The 19092-nt window shown below is 45.7% G+C and overlaps 1 protein-coding gene across 12 annotated transcripts in view; it reads right to left on the bottom strand.

The window, feature by feature from the left end:
* CASP8AP2 (caspase 8 associated protein 2) overlaps positions 1-15549 on the bottom strand; it is a 46727-nt gene extending 31178 nt beyond the window's left edge. For 3 of the 12 annotated variants that reach the window (XR_004184351.1, XM_021937600.2, XM_021937601.2), the window contains exon 1: positions 15251-15549. Coding sequence is in view for 2 of the 12 variants with exons in the window: in XM_021937600.2 (XP_021793292.2) it covers positions 15251-15443 (193 nt within the window). In the remaining 10 variants the exon portion in view is untranslated. Of the gene's footprint in view, positions 1-14980; positions 15188-15209 lie in introns of those variants that run through there. The other 9 variants (XR_004184356.1, XM_021937610.2, XR_004184353.1 and 6 more) reach the window with 8 other exon arrangements.
* Positions 15550-19092: the final 3543 nt, after the last annotated feature.

The raw sequence follows: 19092 nt of genomic DNA, 5'->3' as shown, positions 1-19092 counted from the left end.
TTCATTGTAATAAATCATAGCTGTGAGTACAACTACATAGTGAATCCTATAAGTCTGGAAAATCATCAAACTTAGGGGTGGTCTTCGGGACTCCTGACATGTTTTCACCAATAACATAGTAAGACAAGCAAATAACAAAAAGTTTGATAGTACACTAGGTTGACAAAGGTATGGGAAAAGAGGTACTCTCACAGCTCTCTCAAGTGTACTCTGGTAAAAGCTCTGTGAAAGCAATTTGGCAACAGCTTTGATTTGATTAAAAATTTGATGAAATGTTTAAGTGCAATACTCTGACCTAACAATTTCACATCTAATAATCTGTTACCAGTGTTGTTTATGGTAAAACTAGAAACAACATAAGAATCCAAAACAGTAAAAAAACAAAAACAGGCCAGATTGCAGTGGCTCACATCTATAACCCAGTACTATGGGAGGCTGAAGATGGCAGATTAACTGAGGTTGGGAGTTCGAGATCAGCCTGGCCAACATGGTGAAACCTCGTCTCTACTAACACTACAAAAATTAGCTGGGCATGGTGGCAGGTGCCTGTAATCCCAGCTACTTGGGAGGCTGAGGCAGGAGAATCACTTGAACCCAGAAGGCGGAGGCTGCAGTGAGCCGAGATTGTGTCACTGCACTCCAGCCTGGGCAACAAGAGTGAAACTCCGTCCCAACAACAACAACAACAAAAAAGCCTCTCTTCACTAACTTATCTGGCATCCTCTAATCTGCCAGTAAAACCCAATGAATGATTATGGCCACTGAACTATGGCCACTCTGGCCACTTGGGGCTATGAAATTATTAGCAAGCCTGCACCTGCATACTTCTACTCCCACCAATTGAGATATATGCTTATGTAGTGGAGGGTGTACGTCTGCTGCCTGAATCCTGAAGGACAGGAGATGAGCCAAGACCATGGTGCCAGGCTGAAGAGCCAGTGCCCCTGAGAACCCAAACATTCCGAAGAGTATTTGAGAACCTACCAAGAAAAACAGTCTCATTGCTTAAATACAGTAGGCAATGAGCCAGAAAGTTAGCTTAAAAACAGTTTACAGACAAAAGGGCAGCATGGATCTCTAAAGTTGTCCTGCTGCCATCCAGAGTGCCTTGTAAAAAATAAGCTTATTAGTCCTAATAAATGTATCTATTAGCCAAGCTGGACTCGTCTGAATCATTCTTTGGTCTCCTAGCTCCCTCTTAGTTTGGGGGAAGGTTTTCTATATACGATTCTGGGTTTTTCTCAAAGCTTACCAATGTATATTTATTGTCAAATCCAATTATGCCCATTTTCATATTTTCTAAATCACAGTATGATGAAAGATCACATTACCAAAGGGAGTTATTTTCTACTGAAAACTAGGCAGAATGCTATGGAAAGATAGGTAGCAAAACACACACACACACCCCTGCATGTCAAATCAAGTGAAGAAAAAATGATCCAAAGTACTAGGGGAGAAAATCTAGTCTATACTCAGATCAATTAAAAAGTATCTAAGTTTTTTTTTGTTTTTTTTTTGTTTTTTTTTTTTTTAAAGACAGAGTCTCCCTCTGTCACTCAGGCTGCAGTGCAGTGGCACAACAGCTCACTGCAACCTCCCTGGGCTCAAGCAAGGACAAAACAAAAACTGAAAATCATGGGCAATGTCTTATGGGTGTAGTTCATGCAAGAAAGATGTCAACACTCTCATCATTGGATTCATATTCAAAGATAAGATCATGGTTCTACCACAAGAGATAAATAAAATCAAGGTGTATTATCTTTTTTCCTCCATTCCTCACATTCCTCAATCTAACATTTATTTCAATTAGCTCATTTGATTAACTGTTATAAAATAGCCTGCACAATTACAAAAAGCACAAATAATATAATCACGTCTGGTAACTAACATAACTGACTCTGCAAAGCAAAATTCAACTGGTGAAATCAGATACTCAGAGGTTTCCTAATGAGAAATCTACTAGTAGTAGCTGTAAGCTGTCACATGGAGAGGGGAGCATTAGTCAAGGGGTTTCCTCTCAGAATAATGGAGAATCTAATGATTTGGTTAAAGAGATCAAATAGATCAAAGCTTTCCCTGCACTATTATTTCATACAGTTTTAGTTTATACTAATGGCAGGTATTACTTAAAAAAAAAAAAAGTAGCCGGGCGCGGTGGCTCAAGCCTGTAATCCCAGCACTTTGGGAGGCCGAGACGGGCGGATCACGAGGTCAGGAGTTCCAGACCATCCTGGTTAACACGGTGAAACCCCGTCTCTACTAAAAAATACAAAAAACTAGCCGGGCGAGGTGGCGGGCGCCTGTAGTCCCAGCTACTCGGGAGGCTGAGGCAGGAGAATGGCGTGAACCCGGGAGGTGGAGCTTGCAGTGAGCTGAGATCCGGCCACTGCACTCCAGCCTGGGCGACAGAGCAAGACTCTGTCTCAAAAAAAAAAAAAAAAAAAGTGTGGTAACTCACACCTGTAATTTCAGCACTTTGGGAGTAAGGTGGAAGGACTGCTTGATCCTAGGAGTTTGGGACCAGCTTGGGCAACATGGCAAAACCACATCAAGACAAAAAAAAAATACAAACAAACGGGCTGGGCACGGTGGCTCATGCCTGTAATCCCAGCACTTTGGGAGGCCAAGGTGGGTGGATCACAAGGTCAAGAGTTTGAGACCAGCCTGGCCAACATGGCGAAACCCCGTCTCTACTAAGAATACAAAAATTAGCCAGGCATGGTGGGGCGTGCCTGTAATCCCAACTAGGCTGAGGCAGGAAAATCGCTTGAACCCGGGAGGTGGAGGTTGCAGTGAACTGAGATTGCGCCACTGCACTCCAGCCTGGGTGACTGAGCAAGACTCTGTCTTGAAAAACAAACAAAAAACGTCACAACTGTAATCCTAGCACTTTGGGACGTCAAGGTGGTAGGTTCACTTGAGCCCAGTAGTTCAAGACCAGCCTGGGCAACATAGGGAGACCCCATCTTTATTTAACAAAATAAATTTTTTTAAAAAGTAGGCAGGCATGGTGGTTCACACCTATAGTACTATCTACTTCAGTAGCTGAGATGGGAGGATCTCCTGAGCCTGTGAGGTGGAGGCTACAGTGAGCTGTGATCATGCCACTGTACTTCCAGCCAGGGCAACAGAGTGAGAGACCATGTTTCAAAAATAATAATTTAAAAAAAAGGAAGAAAAAGAAGAAGACTAGACCTAGTAAGTTAAACCTGGAAATAAATATAAATCTAAGAGACTTGGTAATCCTGGGTCTCTTTTTTAACAATTAGTCAAGAGCAATAATAAGGGGGGAAGAATAGAACGGGAAGTTTGATCTGTAACTGACTGTGAACAGCCAACTGAGAAAATACTACTTTGGGGCCGGGCGCGGTGGCTCAAGCCTGTAATCCCAGCACTTTGGGAGGCCGAGGCGGGCGGATCACGAGGTCAGGAGATCGAGACCATCCTGGCTAACATGGTGAAACCCCGTCTCTACTAAAAATACAAAAAACTAGCTGGGCGTGGTGGCGGGCGCCTGTAGTCCCAGCTACTCGGAGGCTGAGGCAGGAGAATGGCCTGAACCTGGGAGGCGGAGCTTGCAGTGAGCCGAGATCGCGCCACTGCACTCCAGCCTGGGTGACACAGCGCGAGACTCCGTCTCAAAAAAAAAAAAAAAAAAAAAAAAAAAAAAAAGAAAATACTACTTTGGGACCAGCTAATAATGGATCTTTTGCCCCCATCTGTCTTAAATTTTTCTCCAAATTTTTTTGTCAGATCATTATCTCCACATCTTAATTCTAGGTCCCCACCACCAAAGGTATTTTTTATTTTTTATTTTATTTTTTGAGACGGAGTCTCGCTCTGTTGCCCATGCTGGAGTGCAGAGGTGCATCTCTGCTCACTGCAAGCTCCGCCTCCCGGGTTCACGCCATTCTCCTGCCTCAGCCTGCCAGATAGCTGGGACTACAGGCGCCCGCCACCACGCCCGGCTATTTTATTTATTTATTTTTTTGTATTTTTAGTAGAGACGGGGTTTCACCGTGTTAGCCAGGATGGTCTCCATCTCCTGACCTTATGATCCGCCTGCCTCGGCCTTCCAAAGTGCTAGGATTACAGGCGTGAGCCACCGTGTCCGGCCGCCAAAGGTATTTTTCAAAAGATTATTTATAAATTAAGAAGTAACTGCTCATTTCTTAATTGTATCACATGATGCATTAATAGTACTTCAAAATTTCTGAGAACATATACAGTAATACAGAGAAGTCATCAAAAGAAGTTATATGTGTGTGGCTTCTCACTGTGTACACATGAAAAAGTTAAAGGTTCTTAGCTTCCTAGGCTGTAGGAAAAGGAAAAAAGTAGTTAAAGGGACTGTGACAGTTATGCCTCTCAATTCCAAATCCATACTTCTGTGATAAAGGAGCTAGGCCTTGTAGATATTTCTCCTTTGCTAACTGGCACAAGGTTAAACCTTATCAGAATGGTGGAGGAACAATGGAAGAGGAAGGGGGATTCTTTCCCTAGTTTCGGTGCATCTGGCTAGCAAGGCTCCTACAAAGCCTGCTGTCCCAGCATTCGGTTCCTGCAGGGCGGTTTTCCACAGGCTCACTTCCTGTAAATCAGGTTCCTATTATGATTGGCTCCTGCAGAACACGGCTTCCTCCTGCTAGGTTCACGGAGAGGGCAGCTTCTCCAACTCATAGATCCTCTAGCACCCAGGCGCTTCCCTATACAACTCCTCTGGCCGATTTAGAACAGAGCAAAACACTTAGCAATGTCTCCACCGTCCAGCTGACCCCAGCAATGCTCTTTCCATGAGGTCTGGAACCCATCCTTAGAGTGAGGGAACACAGCTCTTCTTTGGATGATCAAAACCCCAGCGGTCGTAGCTGCTCCCTATATCTGATATTCCTGTATTTTTCAGTTATTCCTTAACTATTACTAGACAATTACTAGTTACTTCAATCCGGTCAACAATATTTTTTTTTTTGAGACGGAGTCTCGCTCTGTCTCCCAGGCTGGAGTGCAGTGTTGCGATCTCGGGTCACTACAAGCTCCGCCTCCCGGGTTCACGCTCCTGCCTCAGCGTCCCGAGTAGGTGGGACTACAGGCGCCCACCACCACACCCAGCTAATCTTTTGTGTAAAGACGGGGTTTCACTGCGTTAGCCAGGATGGTCTCGATCTCCTGATCTCGTGATCTGCCCGCCTCGGCCTCCCAAAGTGTTGGGATTACAGGCGTGAGCCACTGCACCTGGCCTTTTCCTTTGTGATACGGAGTCTGGCTCAGCCGCCCAGGCTGGAGTGCGGTGGCGCGATCTCGGCTCACTGCAAACACCGTTTCTCTCGTCTCAGCCTCCGGAGCAGCTGGGATTACAGGCACCTCCCATCAGGCCTGGCTAATTTTTGTATTTTAGTAGAGACAGGGTTTCACCATGTTGGCCAGGCTGATCTTAAACTTCTGACCTCAGGTGATCCGCCCGCCTTGGACTCCCAAAGTGCTAGGATTACAGGCGTGAGTCACGGAACCCGGCCAATAATTCTTTATACTAAACTTTCCCTTTCAAATTACTATATGGTTTTTGCCTACTGACTGAACTCTGACTGATAAAGATAACTCAGTCACAATTGGGCTGGTGCAGTGGCTCATGCCTGTAATCCCAGCACTTTGGGATGGATGGAGGCGGTGGACTGCTTGAGGTCAGGAGTTCAAGAGCAGCCTGACCAACACAGTGAAACCTCATCTCTACTAAAAATACAAAAATTAGCTGGGCGTGGTGGTGGGTGTCTATAATGCCAGCTATTCTAGAGGCTGAGGCAGGAGACGCACTTGAACCTAGGAGGCAGAGGTTGCAGTGAGCCAAGATCATACCACTGCACTCCATCCAGCTTAGGCAACAGAGTGATTCTCTGCTTAAAAAAAAACCCCCAAAACCAAAAAGCCAAAAAAACAAATTGTTACAATAGAGATTTTAACATTATTTTCTCTAATGATCAAGCAGTTAAAGAAATTTAAGCATATAGCTCTGAATACAAAATTGACAGGTTTGATCTGATAATTTTATAACCCTGCATACCACAATTAAGAGAACTTACACTACTTTTAAGCACATTTATAAATATTGTCTATGTATCAAGCCGCAGTGCAAGTTTCCACAAATATCAAAGAAATGCTTCCATCTAGCCCAATAAAATTCAAAGTTAACAACGCACTTTCAAATTTCCCAGGTCATTTGGAAATTTATAAACATAGGTCAAAGAACAAATACTAATGGAAACTGGGAAAAAGTACAGAACTGAGTAACAATGAATACAACACAGAAAATTTATGGGATAAAACCAAAATAGTACTTTTAAAGGCAAAGTTACAGTACTAAATGTATAGGAAGAAAGGACAAAACATTAATGAGGCCATCAATCACCTCAAGAAGTTAGAAAAAGAACAAAGTAAACCCAAAGAAATAAAAATATAACCAGCAAGGCCGGGCACAGTGGCTCACGCCTGTAATCCCAGCACTTTGGGAGGCCAAGGCGGGTAGATCACGAGGTCAGGAGATCAAGACCATCCTGGCTAACGTGGTGAAACCCCATCTCTACTAAAAATACAAAAACAAAATTAGCTGGACATGGTGGTAGGCACCTGTAGTCCCAGCTACTTGGGAGGCTGAGGCAGGAGAATGGCGTGAACCCGGGAAGCGGAGGTTGCAGTGAGCTGAGATTGTGCCATTGCATTCCAGCCTGAGTGACAGAGCAAGACTCTGTCTCAAAAACAAACAAACAAACAAAATATATAACCAGCAAAAACTAACAAACAAGCACTAGAAAGATCAATAAAAATACAAGTTGGTTCTGTGAAAAGAGAAATAAGCATATCTATGGCAAAACTAATCAGGAAAAAGAAAGAAAGCAAAAACACTACAAATTTTAAAACGATTAGGCCGGGCACAGTGGCTTGTGCTTGTAATCCCAGCACTTTGGGAGGCTCAGGCGGAGGTTCATTTGAGCCAGTTCAAGACCAGCCTAGGCAACATAATGAGACTCTCTCTAAAAGTAATAATAATAATAATGAAAGGTTAATCTGTTCCAGACAACAGAAAAAACTATTTGCGAATAAGCAAATAATTATTTGAGGCAAATACAACCTTAATTTCAAAACTGGTTGGGGCCGGGCGCGGTGGCTCAAGCCTGTAATCCCAGCACTTTGGGAGGCCGAGGTGGGCGGATCACAAGGTCAGGAGATCGAGGCCATCCTGGCTAACACGGTGAAACCCTGTCTCTACTAAAAATACAAAAAAATTAGCCGGGCGTGGTGGCGGGCACCTGTAGTCCCAGCTACTTGGGAGTCTGAGGCGGGAGAATAGTGTGAACCCAGGAGGCCGAGGTTGCAGTGAGCCAAGATCACGCCACTGTACTCCAGCCTGGGCAACAGAGCGAGACTCCGTCTCAAAAACAACAACAAAAACAAAACTGGTCAAGAATAGAGCAAAACAAAAAAAACTACAAGGCCAGACAACTACAAGCCAATCTTTCTTATAAACATAAACAGAAATAGCCTTAAAAAAAAAAAATTGGCCTGTCATCCCAGCACTTTGGGAGGCCAAGGTGGGTGGATTGCTTGACGTCAGGAATTCAAGAACAACTTTGTTAACATGGTGAAGTCCTGTCTCTATTAAAAACACAAAAATTAGAAGGACATGGTAGTGCACACCTGTTATCCCAGCTACTCAGGAGGCTGAGGCAGGAGAGTAGCTTGAACCTGGGAGGCAGAGGTTGCAGCAAGCCAAGATTGCGCCACTCTCCAGCCTGCGCAACAGAGGGAGACTCCGTAGCAAAAAAAAAAAAAAAAAAAAAAAAAAAAAAAAAAATCAACCAACTGAATCCAGCAAGATAGTAAACAAAAAAGCACTACAGACAAGTGAGATGTATCCCAAAAATGTGAGGATGTCTAACATTAAAAAACCAATTAGTGGGCTGGGTGCAATGGTTCACGCCTGTAATCCCAGCAATTTGGGAGGCTGAGGCGCGTGGATCACGAGATCAGGAGATAGAGACAATCCTGGTTAACATGGTGAAACCCCATCTCTACTGAAAATACAAAAACAAAATTAGCCAGGCGCGGTGGTGGGCGCCTGTAGTCCCAGCTACTTGGGAGTCTGAGATGGGAAAATGGCGTGAAGCCGGGAGCGGAGGTTGCAGTGAGCTGAGATTGTGCCATTGCATTCCAGCCTGGGTGACAGAGCGAGACTCTGTCTCAAAACAAACAAACAAACAAACAAGAAACAATTAGCAACCAAGTGTGGTGGCTCATGCCTAAATCCCAGCACTCTGGGAAGCCTAGGCAGGTGGACAGATCTGAGGTCAGAAGTTCAAGACCAGGCTGGCTAACATGGTGAAACCCTCTCTCTACTAAAAATAAAAAAAATTAGCCAGGTATGCTGACACGCACCAGTAATCCCAGCTATTTAGGAGGCTCAGGCACAAAAGAATTGCTTGAGCGTGGGGAAGGCAGAGGTTGAAGTGAGCCAAGATTGTCCCACTGCACTCCAGCCTGGGCAACAGAGCAAGACTGTCTCAAAAAATAAATAAACAAACAAACAAATAAATAAATTAGTGGCTGGATGCCAGGGTACAGTGGTTCACACCTGTAATCCCAGCACTTTGGGGGGAGGCCGAGGTGGGTGCATCACTTCAGGCCAGGAGTTTGAGACCAGCCTGGGCAACATGGCGAAATCTCATCTCTAGAAAAAATACAAAAATTAGCCAGGCGTGGTGACACACGCCTATGGTCCCAACCATACTTAGAAGGCTGAGGTGGGAGGATTGCTTAAGCACCCCCAGGAAGCAGAGATTGCTGTGAGCCAAGATCAAGTCAATGCATTGCAGCCTGAGTGATAGAATGAGACCCTGTCTCAAAACAAACAAACAAAAAAATGCTAACATTAATAAACACATTCCTGTAGGTAGAAACTCACCAAGTCCAAAGCAAGAGATCATCTTTCCATCCATAACTGCTCACTTCCTGATTTCTCTATTTCTTGGAGCAGTACTAACATTCCCTAACAGACTACTGATCTACTGATGCTACCTCTGAAATGTTTCTCCTATTTATCCCCATTCTCGCCATTTCAATTTGTTTCAGGCCCCACTATAGCTACCTAATTATTTCCCCGCTCCAAATACATGCTACGCACAACTACTGGGTTAGTTCTACCGCAATCCTGCTCAAAAACTTTACTTCCCGATTTTTAATAAATAAAGTACAAAGTCCTTATCCCGGTTGGGCGCACTGGCTCATGCCTATAATCCCAGCACTCTGGGAGGCCTAGGCAAGTGGATTATGAGGTCAAGAGATCGAGACCATCCTGGCCAACATGGTGAAACCCCGTCTCTATTAAAAATACAAAAAAAAATTAGCTGGGCATGGTGGTGCATGTCTAGTCCCAGCTACTTGGGGGGCTGACGCAGGAGAATTGCTTGAACCCAGGAGGAGGAGGTCGCAGTGAGCTGAGATCGTGCCACAGAGTGAGACTCCATTTCAAAAAAAAAAAAAAAAATTCCTTATTGTGATATAGACTGACGCCTATCATTCTAGCTCCATTATTCACTGTCTCAAGGTTTCCAAAATCCCAAGGTTCAATTAAATTAGGCTCATGTTTGCAAACACTTCTTGACACGATCTCCCCACATCTGTTCCTCACGACATCTATCTATAAGTTCACAATCAAGTATGGGTGTGAACACCCACAGAACAGAACATGTGAAGGCAAGATCAGAATGTGAGAATAAAGTGTAGAAAGTCATAGGCTCGGAGGTTGCAGTGAGCCAAGATCGTGCTACCGCACTCCAGCCTGGATGACAGTGAGACTCTCTCAAAAAAACAAAACAAAACAAAAAAAACATCAGGGGATGTATTACGTGATTAAGATACTTGGATTCCATCTAGAAAGGAATGGGGGAACCAGTGAAGGTTTTTAAAGCAGGGGAATATAATGATCAAATCTGCATCTTAGAAGTTGAACTCTGGCAAGAGTCTGGAAAATATGAGTGGGAAGGGAGAAACAAAAGGCTACCAAAACAAGGCAGAAGACAAAGAGGTGTCACTCTAAGTTCTTAGTAGTGGAAATAAAAATAAGAAACAGATCTTGGCTGGGCACGGTGGTTCATGCCTGTAATTCCAACATTTTGGGAGGCTGAGGCAGGAGGATTGCTTGTGCACAGTTCAAGACCAGCCTGGGCAACACAGTGAGACTCTGTATCTACAAAAAACAGAAAACTTAGCTGGGTGTGGTGGCACATGCTTCCGGAGGCTGCAGTACGCTGTCACTGCACCGCTGCACTCCAGCCTGGGTCAAAGAGCGAGACTGTCTCAAAACAAAACAAAACCAAAAAACCCACAAAACACTAAAAACAGATCTGAGAGGTAGTCAACAAGATTTAATGGAAAGTGTATTCAAATGGCCAGTCTTCCCCCATTTCAAATTGTTCTTCAAACCTCAGTATGAGTTATTTTCGAAATGCAAACATGATCGTGTTCCCAACTCTGCTTAAACCCTTCAGTGCCTAGGCTGGGTGCAGTGGCTCACGCCTGTAATCCCAGCACTTTGGGAGGCCGAGGCGGGCGATCACCTGATGTCAGGAGATCACCTGAGGTCAGGAGTTTGAGATCAGCCTGGCTAACATGGTGAAACGTCATCTCTACTAAAAATACAAAAATTAGCCAGGCGTAGCGGCGCATGCCTGTAATCCCAGCTACCTGGAAGGCTGAGGCAGGGGAATTTCTGGAAGCTGGGAGGGGGAGGCTGCAATTAGCACAGATCGTGCCACTATACTCGTCTGGGGCACAGGACACTTTGTCTCAAAAAAACAAAACAAAACAAAACCCCTTCAGTGCTTCCTGCTGATTTCAGGATAAAAAACAAATTCTGAGGCCAGACGCAGTGGCTCAAGTCTGTAATCCCAGCACTTTGGAAAGCCGAGGCAGGCAGATCACCTTTGTTCAGGAGTTCAAGACCAGCCTGGCCAACATGGTGAAACACCATCTCTACTAAAAATACAAAAATTGGCCAGACATGGTGGCTCACACCTGTAATCCCAGCTACTTGGGAGGCTGAGGCAGGAGAATCACTTGAACCTGAAAGGAGGAGGTTGCAGTGAGCCGAGATCACGCCATTTAACTCCAGCCTGGGCAACAAAGAGAGACTCCATCTCAAAAAACAAAGGAAATATATAATATATACGCTTTTTTTTTTTTTTTTTTGAGCCTCACTGTGTCGCTCAGACTGGAGTGCAGTGGCACAATCTCTGCTCACTGCAAGCTCTGCCCTCCGAGTTCAAGCGATTCTCTTGCCTCAGCCTCCTGAGCAGCTGGTATCACAGGCGCCTGCCGCTGCGCCCAGGTAATTTTTTGTAGTTTTAGTAGAGATGGGGTTTCACCATCTTGGTCAGGCTGGTCTTGAACTCCTGACCTCATGATCCACCTGCCTCAGCCTCCCAAAGTGCTGGAATCACAGGTATGCGCTATCGCACCTGGCCCTATATATATACTTCCAATGTGTAACTTTTGTATGCTGGGTGGTACATTTTTTTTTTTCGCTTTTGAGTGAATTAATAAGGTATAATTAATCGTGTCTTAACTTTTAAAACAAATTTTTAGATGGAGGCAACTGGGATGCTTGTGATAATAGATAAGAAAGACATCCTTGACCTGTCGTTAAATTGGTTTGAATTGCAGATATTCATTATTGAATTTACTCCTGTTTTCTCATACTTTGGAAAAGACATCTGAACAATAAATGAATCCTGGACAGTGTACTCTCCTTCAAACAATGAAGTGATATTAATACTTGCCTGCAGGAGATGCATACTACAGGAGAGAGCCTTTAGACTATGTCAGGCCACACTATGAACCTCCCCCCACCCTCCTTTTTGTTTCTGTTACTGTACTAACGTTGTGGATAAATGACGTTGAAATTCTGCATAATGTGAACAAGAAAAACTATAAATTGAAAACAACAACAACAAAAAGAACCACGGGGCTTCTGCAGGGAATACTCTTTCCTCAATATTCTACTTTCACTTAGCTCTTCTTTGATATTTTCCTTAAGTCATTTTGAGTCTCCCCTGTCCACCTTCTCTTCCCACTAAGTCAGGCCTTCTGTTAAATACTCTTACCCCATTGTGTCCTTTCCCTACATGACCTCTTCTTGAAGTTCATGATTCCATTTTTGTGGGAATCCTGGAGAAATGTCCATCTCACCCAATGGACCACCCAATGATTCTCCATAAAGACTAGGACCATCTCCGTTCTGTTCCCCAGCACTCACTGTATCCCTCGCTCTCAGCAGGCCTAGCAGAATGGCAAGTAATAAAAGAGTACCTGTTGAATTAATGAAATTCCCAGTTTGTTAAAGATGATTTTCATGTTTCTAGCTATCAAGGATAGTCAGGCTTTAACTGCAATGGAGAACCAGTGAAGTCATGTTGAGTTACCTGTAGGACATCCAGATAAAGATGTCTAACAGCGGCCGGGGGTGGTAATCCCAGCACTTTGGGAGGCCGAGGCAGGCGGATCACGAGGTCAGGAGTTCAAGACCAGCCTGACCAACACGGTGAAACCCCGTCTCTACTAAAAATACAAAAAAATTAGCTGGGCGTGGTGGTGCGCACCTGTATTCCCACTACTCGGGAGGCTGAGGCAGGAGAATTGCTTGAACCCAGGAAGCGGAGGTTGCAGTGAGCCGAGATCACACCATTGCACTCCAGCCTGGGTGACAGGGCAAGATTCCATCACAAAAAGAAAAGAAAAGAAAAGAAAAGAAAAAAAAAAGCCGGGTGTGGTGGCTCGTGCCTGTGATCCCAACACTTTGGGAGGCCGAGGCTGGCGGATCACCTGAGGTCAGGAGTTCGAGACCAGCCTGGCCAACATGGTGAAACCCCAATCTCTACTAAAAATACAAAAATTGGCTGGGCGTGGTGGCGTGTGCCTATAATTCCGGTTACTCCAGAGATACAGAAGAATCGCTTGAACCTGGAAGGCAGAGGTTGCAGTGAGCTGAGATTGTGCCACTGCACTCCAGCCTGGGCAACAGAGCAAGACTCCATCTCGGCGGGGAGGGGGGATGTCTAACAGCTGGAAATGTCATACAGAAAAGGCACGGTAAGTATTATGATTTGGGACTCTTTAGCACCTTAGTGATAGGTGAGATTACGCTCTTGAAATCACATAGGCCAGTGATTCTCCTGGGAGAGGAAGAGGAGGAGGAAGAAAAATGTATCAGAATCTCTTGGGAAATGGGTCTTTTTCACTTTCCCTTACCTTCTCCCATTTGAGGATCTCAATATATGAGAGTTGCTACCGATAGAAGTGATGCACCTGTGAAAGTGTAGAGGCAAAATTTTCAAAGTTGAGAACCATTATGCTGAAAAAGAGTTTGTATTGGGAGGCCAAGGCAGGCGGATCACCTGAGGTCAGGAGTTCAAGACCAGCCTGGCCAACATGGTGAAACCTTATCTGTACTAAAAATACAAAAATTAGCTAGACATGGTGGCACACACTTATAATCCCAGCTACCGGGGAGGCTGAGACAGGAGAATTGCTTGAACCTGGGAGGTGGAGGCTGCAGTGATCTGGGATCATGCCACTGCAACTCCAGCCTGGGCGACAGAGTAAGATTCTGTCTAAAAACAAAATGTTTGTAAGCAGATTTATTCATACATAATCTTTTCTGGAACAATTCCAATAGATTCAGATGTGAAAGCAAAGTAGACAGGAGAAGGATCACGTAGCCTTTTGTCATAGTAGTCTGAAGAAAATTTTCTTTTCAAAATTGAGAGAATGTGGCCGGGCGTGGTGGCTGCTCACACTTGTAATCCCAGTACTTTGGGAGGCTGAAGGCAGTCTGATCACTTGAGCCCAGGAGTTCGAGACCAGCCTGGGAAACATGGCAAAACCTAGTCTCTACAAAAAATACAAAGATTAGCCAGGCATGCTGGTGCGCACCTGTAGTTCCAGCTACCTGGAAGGCTGAGGTAAGGATTGCTGAAGCCCAGGAGGTCAAACCTGTAGTGAGCTGAGATCTTGCCACTGCACTCCAGCCTGGGCTATAGTCTCAAAAAAAAAAAAAATCGCTACAAAACTGAGAATGTGTCCTTAATGTAGACGCTAAAAGATAAAAAATAAAATTTAGAGAAAAACACACAAGCATTTGTAGAGAAAAATAGGGAAAAGCCAGAGGAGACAGACAGTCTGTATTTTTACACTCATGGGAAAGGCTAATACTAATACAGCAAGACCCCAGAAGAAAATGTGAGGGGCAAATACTAACAAAAACTATTACATATGGCACATTTACTATGTTCCAGGCACTAACCTAAATGGTCTAAATACATTATTCACTTAGTTTAAATCCTCCCCAGAGTTCTATGAGGTCCATATTATCCTTTTTCCCATTTTACAGATGAGGAAAACACAGACGATCAAGAAATTGCACAAGGCAACCAGCTGGTAAGTGGCAGAGCTGAAATTAGACCCCAGGTCTGTCTGTAAAGCAAGATGGCCAAAATCAAGAATATTCAATGCAATATAAATGTTTTTGGAAAGAAGGCCATCTCTTGTAAACGGAACGCCAGGAAAAGATAATTGGAGGGCATAGCGGGGATAGGAGGGCAGATGGGAGAATCCCTGCCATGAAAGCCTCTGTTGCCCCTCCAATCAAAGAGGCGCTGAGGGAGATGGGAGGAAGGGCCTCGAGGATAGGCGAAATGTTTGCTGGTGGAGATGTGGAGAACGGAAAAAGACCAAGGAAGAGTCGAAGAGTCAAAGACAACTTGATGCCTGAAGTAAAAATGCTCAGCTCCTGCGAATTCTACATTCACATCTGAGTTAGGGCCTACTATGTGCTAGGGATGAATATAGGCGCTGCAAAAATGAAAATAAACTCATTGAGGGATGTTGGTTTGATGCCTAAATAAACGTTTCGGAAACAATCAACATCAACGATCACCTGACACTCCAGGAAACCCATTTCTCCAAAGAACTCCATCTGAAAGCTTTTAAGAGTATATTCCAAAGAGAGACTGGATGGCGGTGGGGGAGGGGCAGGACGAGCGGCCGAAGGGACAATTCCTGGGCGCACCCGCCCATAGCCCCGCTCCAGACCCTCTCGAAGGACGACGGAGGGACGCAGGGAGCAAGCCCTGAAGCTGCACCGGGGGCGGAGGGAACGTGGCTACCTGCGCAGCCAGACGTCAGGCGCGGCCCTTCCCCGACCTACTTGGCCGCTCCAGATGAACTCCCTCCGACTCTCTGGCTTCCCAGGGGCCGCCGACCTCCACTCGGGGGACTACCGCGCCATGCAGCCTCTTCCTTAGCAGTCCCTCACGGACCGGGCCCCTACGGCAACTTACCCGCCCTGCCCGGCCCAAGACAACCCGGTTCCTTTCTGCCCACCGAGGTCTCCCTTGCATCTCCACCAATACCAGAGCGCAATCAGGCTACGGAGGCGGGACTGAGTGCCTACGGCCAATTATATCAGACGCAAAGCACGTCGCAGCGCCCACAACTAGTTCCCGCCTTTGGAAGGGAAAAAAAAAACACGGTTGGCGCCAAACTCCAGTAATCTTCCTAGGGCTTTAAGAGAAAGAGGCGGGGTGTAAGGTGGCGGGGAAGGCGACGGGGCGGGGCTTCAATACGGAAGGGACTGACCTGAGTAGAAGTAGGGGCCTGGCCTGAGAGAAGCTCTTTAGTGAAAGAGACAGGAAGCCTTGAGAAGTCTGTCATTTATTTAATCCTTTACTCTTAAAATTCTGCTGTCAGCTGCGTGCTAGACAAAGTGCTGGGCTCGATTACGATGAATAAATTTGTTCCCTGCCCTCAGACGCGTTCCTGGATGATAGGCAGACAAACAACTTAGCTTCAGATGTTGGGAGCCTTAAGGAGGGGATACTAGTCTAGCGAGGCAGGAGAGAGAAGAGCTTGTTAGAGGGTGGAATACCTGACTTGTCTTACAGAACCTGTAGTAATGGGGGGTGCCGGTAGGTCTAGCCTCAGGAGCTCAGCCTGCACATTGATAGGTGCGAAAATGAGGCCACCTTCCTCGCTACTTATAGTCTGCCTATATTAATCCCTACCCATTTCCTCTTGGTTGTCCACTTAGCTTTTTTTTTCTTTTCGCTTTGTCGCTCAGGCTGGAGCGCAGTGGCGCGATCTCGGCTCCTTGCAACTTCCACCTCCAAGGTTCGACAGATCCACCCACCTCTGTCTCCAGAGTAGCTGGGACCACAGACGCAAGCGACCACCACCCCTGGCTGTTTTGTTTGGTTGTGTTTTTTTCTGAGATGGAGTTTCACTCTTGTTGCCCAGGCTGGAGTGCAATGGCGCGATCTCGGCTCACTGCAACCTCCTCCTCCCAGGTTCAAGTGATTCTCCTGCCTCAGTCTCCCGAGTGGCTGGGACTGCACGAACGTGTTACCACGCCCAGTTAATGTTTTTATTTTTAGTAGAGACAGGGTTTCGCCATGTTGACCAGGCTGGTCTCGAACTCCTGTCCTCATGTGATCCGCCCGGCTCGGCCTCCCAAAGTGCTGGGATTACAGGCGTGAGCCACCCACGCCCGGCCACCCCTGGCTAATTTTTAAAATTTTTTGTAGACATGGGGTCTTGCTATGTTGCCCAGACTGGTCACAAACTCCTGGGCTCAAACAATCCTCCCGCCTCAGTCTCCCAAAACGCTGGGATTACAGGTGTGAGTCACTGCGCCTGATGCCATTTAGTCTTAACTGCCATATCAACCGATTCATTTTCATTGTTTTTTTTGAGACGGAGGTTCGCTCTTGTCGCCCAGGCTGGAGTGAAGTGGCACGATCTCAGCTCACTGCAACCTCCACCTCCCGGGTTCATGCGATTTTCCTGCCTTAGCCTCCCAAATAGCTGGGATTACAGGGGCCTGCCACCACGCCTGGCTAATTTTTTGTATTTCTAGTGGAGATGGGGTTTTGCCATGTTGGGCAGGCTGGTCTTAAACTCCTGACCTCAGGTAATCCGCCCGCCTCGGCCTCCCAAACTGCTGGGATTACAGGTGTGAGCCACCGCGCCTGGCTTTATTTTTATTCTTATTTTTTTAGAGACAAGGTCTCAGTTTCTTGTCCCGGCTGGAGTGCAGTGGTGTGATCATAGCTCACTGCATCCTCAAGCTCCTAGGTTCAAGCAATCCTCCTACCTCAGCCTCCCAGGTAGCTGGGACCACAGGCACACAACACCACACCTGCCAATTTCTTTCTTTCGTTCTTTTTTTTTTTTTTTTTTAATATAGACAGGGTCTGGCCATGTTGTTGCCTAGGCTGGTCTCCAACTCTTGACCTCAAGCACTCCTCTGACCTCTGCCTTCCAAAGTACTGGTATTACAGGTATGAGCCACTCCACCTAACTTACATATTTTTATTTGCAAATATGCATGGCTTTTTAAAAAAATTAATTGGCCGGGCGCGGTGGCTCAAGCCTGTAATCCCAGCACTTTGGGAGGCCGAGGCGGGTGGATCACGAGGTCAGGAGATCGAGACCATCCTGGCTAACATGGTGAAACTCCGTCTCTACTAAAAATACAAAAAACTAGCCGGGCGTGGTGGCGGGCGCCTGTAGTCCCAGCTACTCGGAGGCTGAGGCAGGAGAATGGCGTGAACCTGGGAGGCGGAGCTTGCAGTGAGCCGAGATCGCGCCACTGCACTCCAGCCTGGGTGACACAGCGCGAGACTCCGTCAAAAAAAAAAAAAAAAAAAAAAATTAATTAACTTTTTTTTTTTTTTGAGATGGAGTTTCGTTCTTGTTGCTCAGACTGGAGTGCAATGGGGTGGTCTTGGCTCACTGCAACCTCCACCTCCCAGGTTCAAGTGATTCTCCTGCCTCAGCCTCCCAAGTAGCTGGGATTACAGGCACCTGCCACCACGCCTAGCTAATTTTTTTGTATTTTTAGTAGAGATGGGGGTTTAACCATGTTGGCCAGGCTGGTCTCGAATTCCTGACCTCAGGTATTCTGCCTGCCTCGGCCTCCCAAAGTACTGGGATTACAGGCGTGAGCCACTGCATCTGGCTGGCTTTAATTTTTTTAATAAGAGCTTTACTGGGATTTAATTTACATACTAATAATTCACTCATAAGTGAATGAATAAGTTGGGTGTGGGAGGGTATTAGATACACAGTCTGCCACTGTCACCCAGGCTGGAGTGCAGTAGCACAATCGTAGTTCACTGTAACCTTGAACTCCTGGGCTCAAGAGATCCTAATGCTTGGGCCTCACAAGGTACTGGAATTACAGATATTAGCCACTGTGCCTGGCCCCAATTAAAGTGTTGAGTTTTCAGCACCGTAAGACAGGGTGAGAAAAAGAAAAACTAAATTAATGAATTTTTGAGTTTGCCTTTTTATAACCTTTCAACTTTTGAACCATGTAACTGTTTCACATATTCAAAGACTGAATTAAATCAGAAAGAAAAAAATCCTAAAATGAAAAATTATTTGAAAAAGTTAAACTGTAAAGAGAGAAATGTAACCACAGAGAAAATAATTCCTTGAAGTGTCATTTAAACATAGTACTCTAATTATTGTGAGACAAAGTAAAAAGGGTAAGAAGCCATTTTGCTCATTTCTGCTTGCCGTCTAATTTCACAAAGCCCCTGACTCTGTGAGGAAGTGCAGCTCCCTGGAAAGATGCTTTGAAGGCAAACCAGGATAGAGCACACGGCCCCCAACATCTCTTGCCTGAGTCACTATATTCCTTAAAGGAGGAATATGGACGGGCACGGTGGCTCATGCCTGTAATCCCAGCACTTTGGGAGGCCGAGGAGGGCGGATCACGAGGTCAGGAAATCGAGACCATGCTGGCTAACACGGTGAAACCCCGTCTCTACTAAAAATACAAAAATAAAATAAAATAAAATCGCCGGACATGGTGGCGGGCGCCTGTAGTCCCAGCTACTGGGGAGGCTGAGGCAAGAGAATGGCGTGAACCCGGGAGGCGGAGCTTGCAGTGAGCCGAGATCACGCCACTGCACTCCAGCCTGGGCGACAGAGCGAGACTCCGTCTCAAAAAAAAAAAAAAAAAAAGGAAAGGAGGAATATAGT

The sequence above is a fragment of the Papio anubis genome, chromosome 6, assembly GCF_008728515.1.
Source record: "Papio anubis isolate 15944 chromosome 6, Panubis1.0, whole genome shotgun sequence".
In the NCBI taxonomy this organism is placed as follows: Eukaryota; Metazoa; Chordata; class Mammalia; order Primates; family Cercopithecidae; genus Papio; species Papio anubis.
Note: the sequence above shows the minus strand (reverse complement) of the source record. Positions and strands in the feature narration are given on the sequence as shown.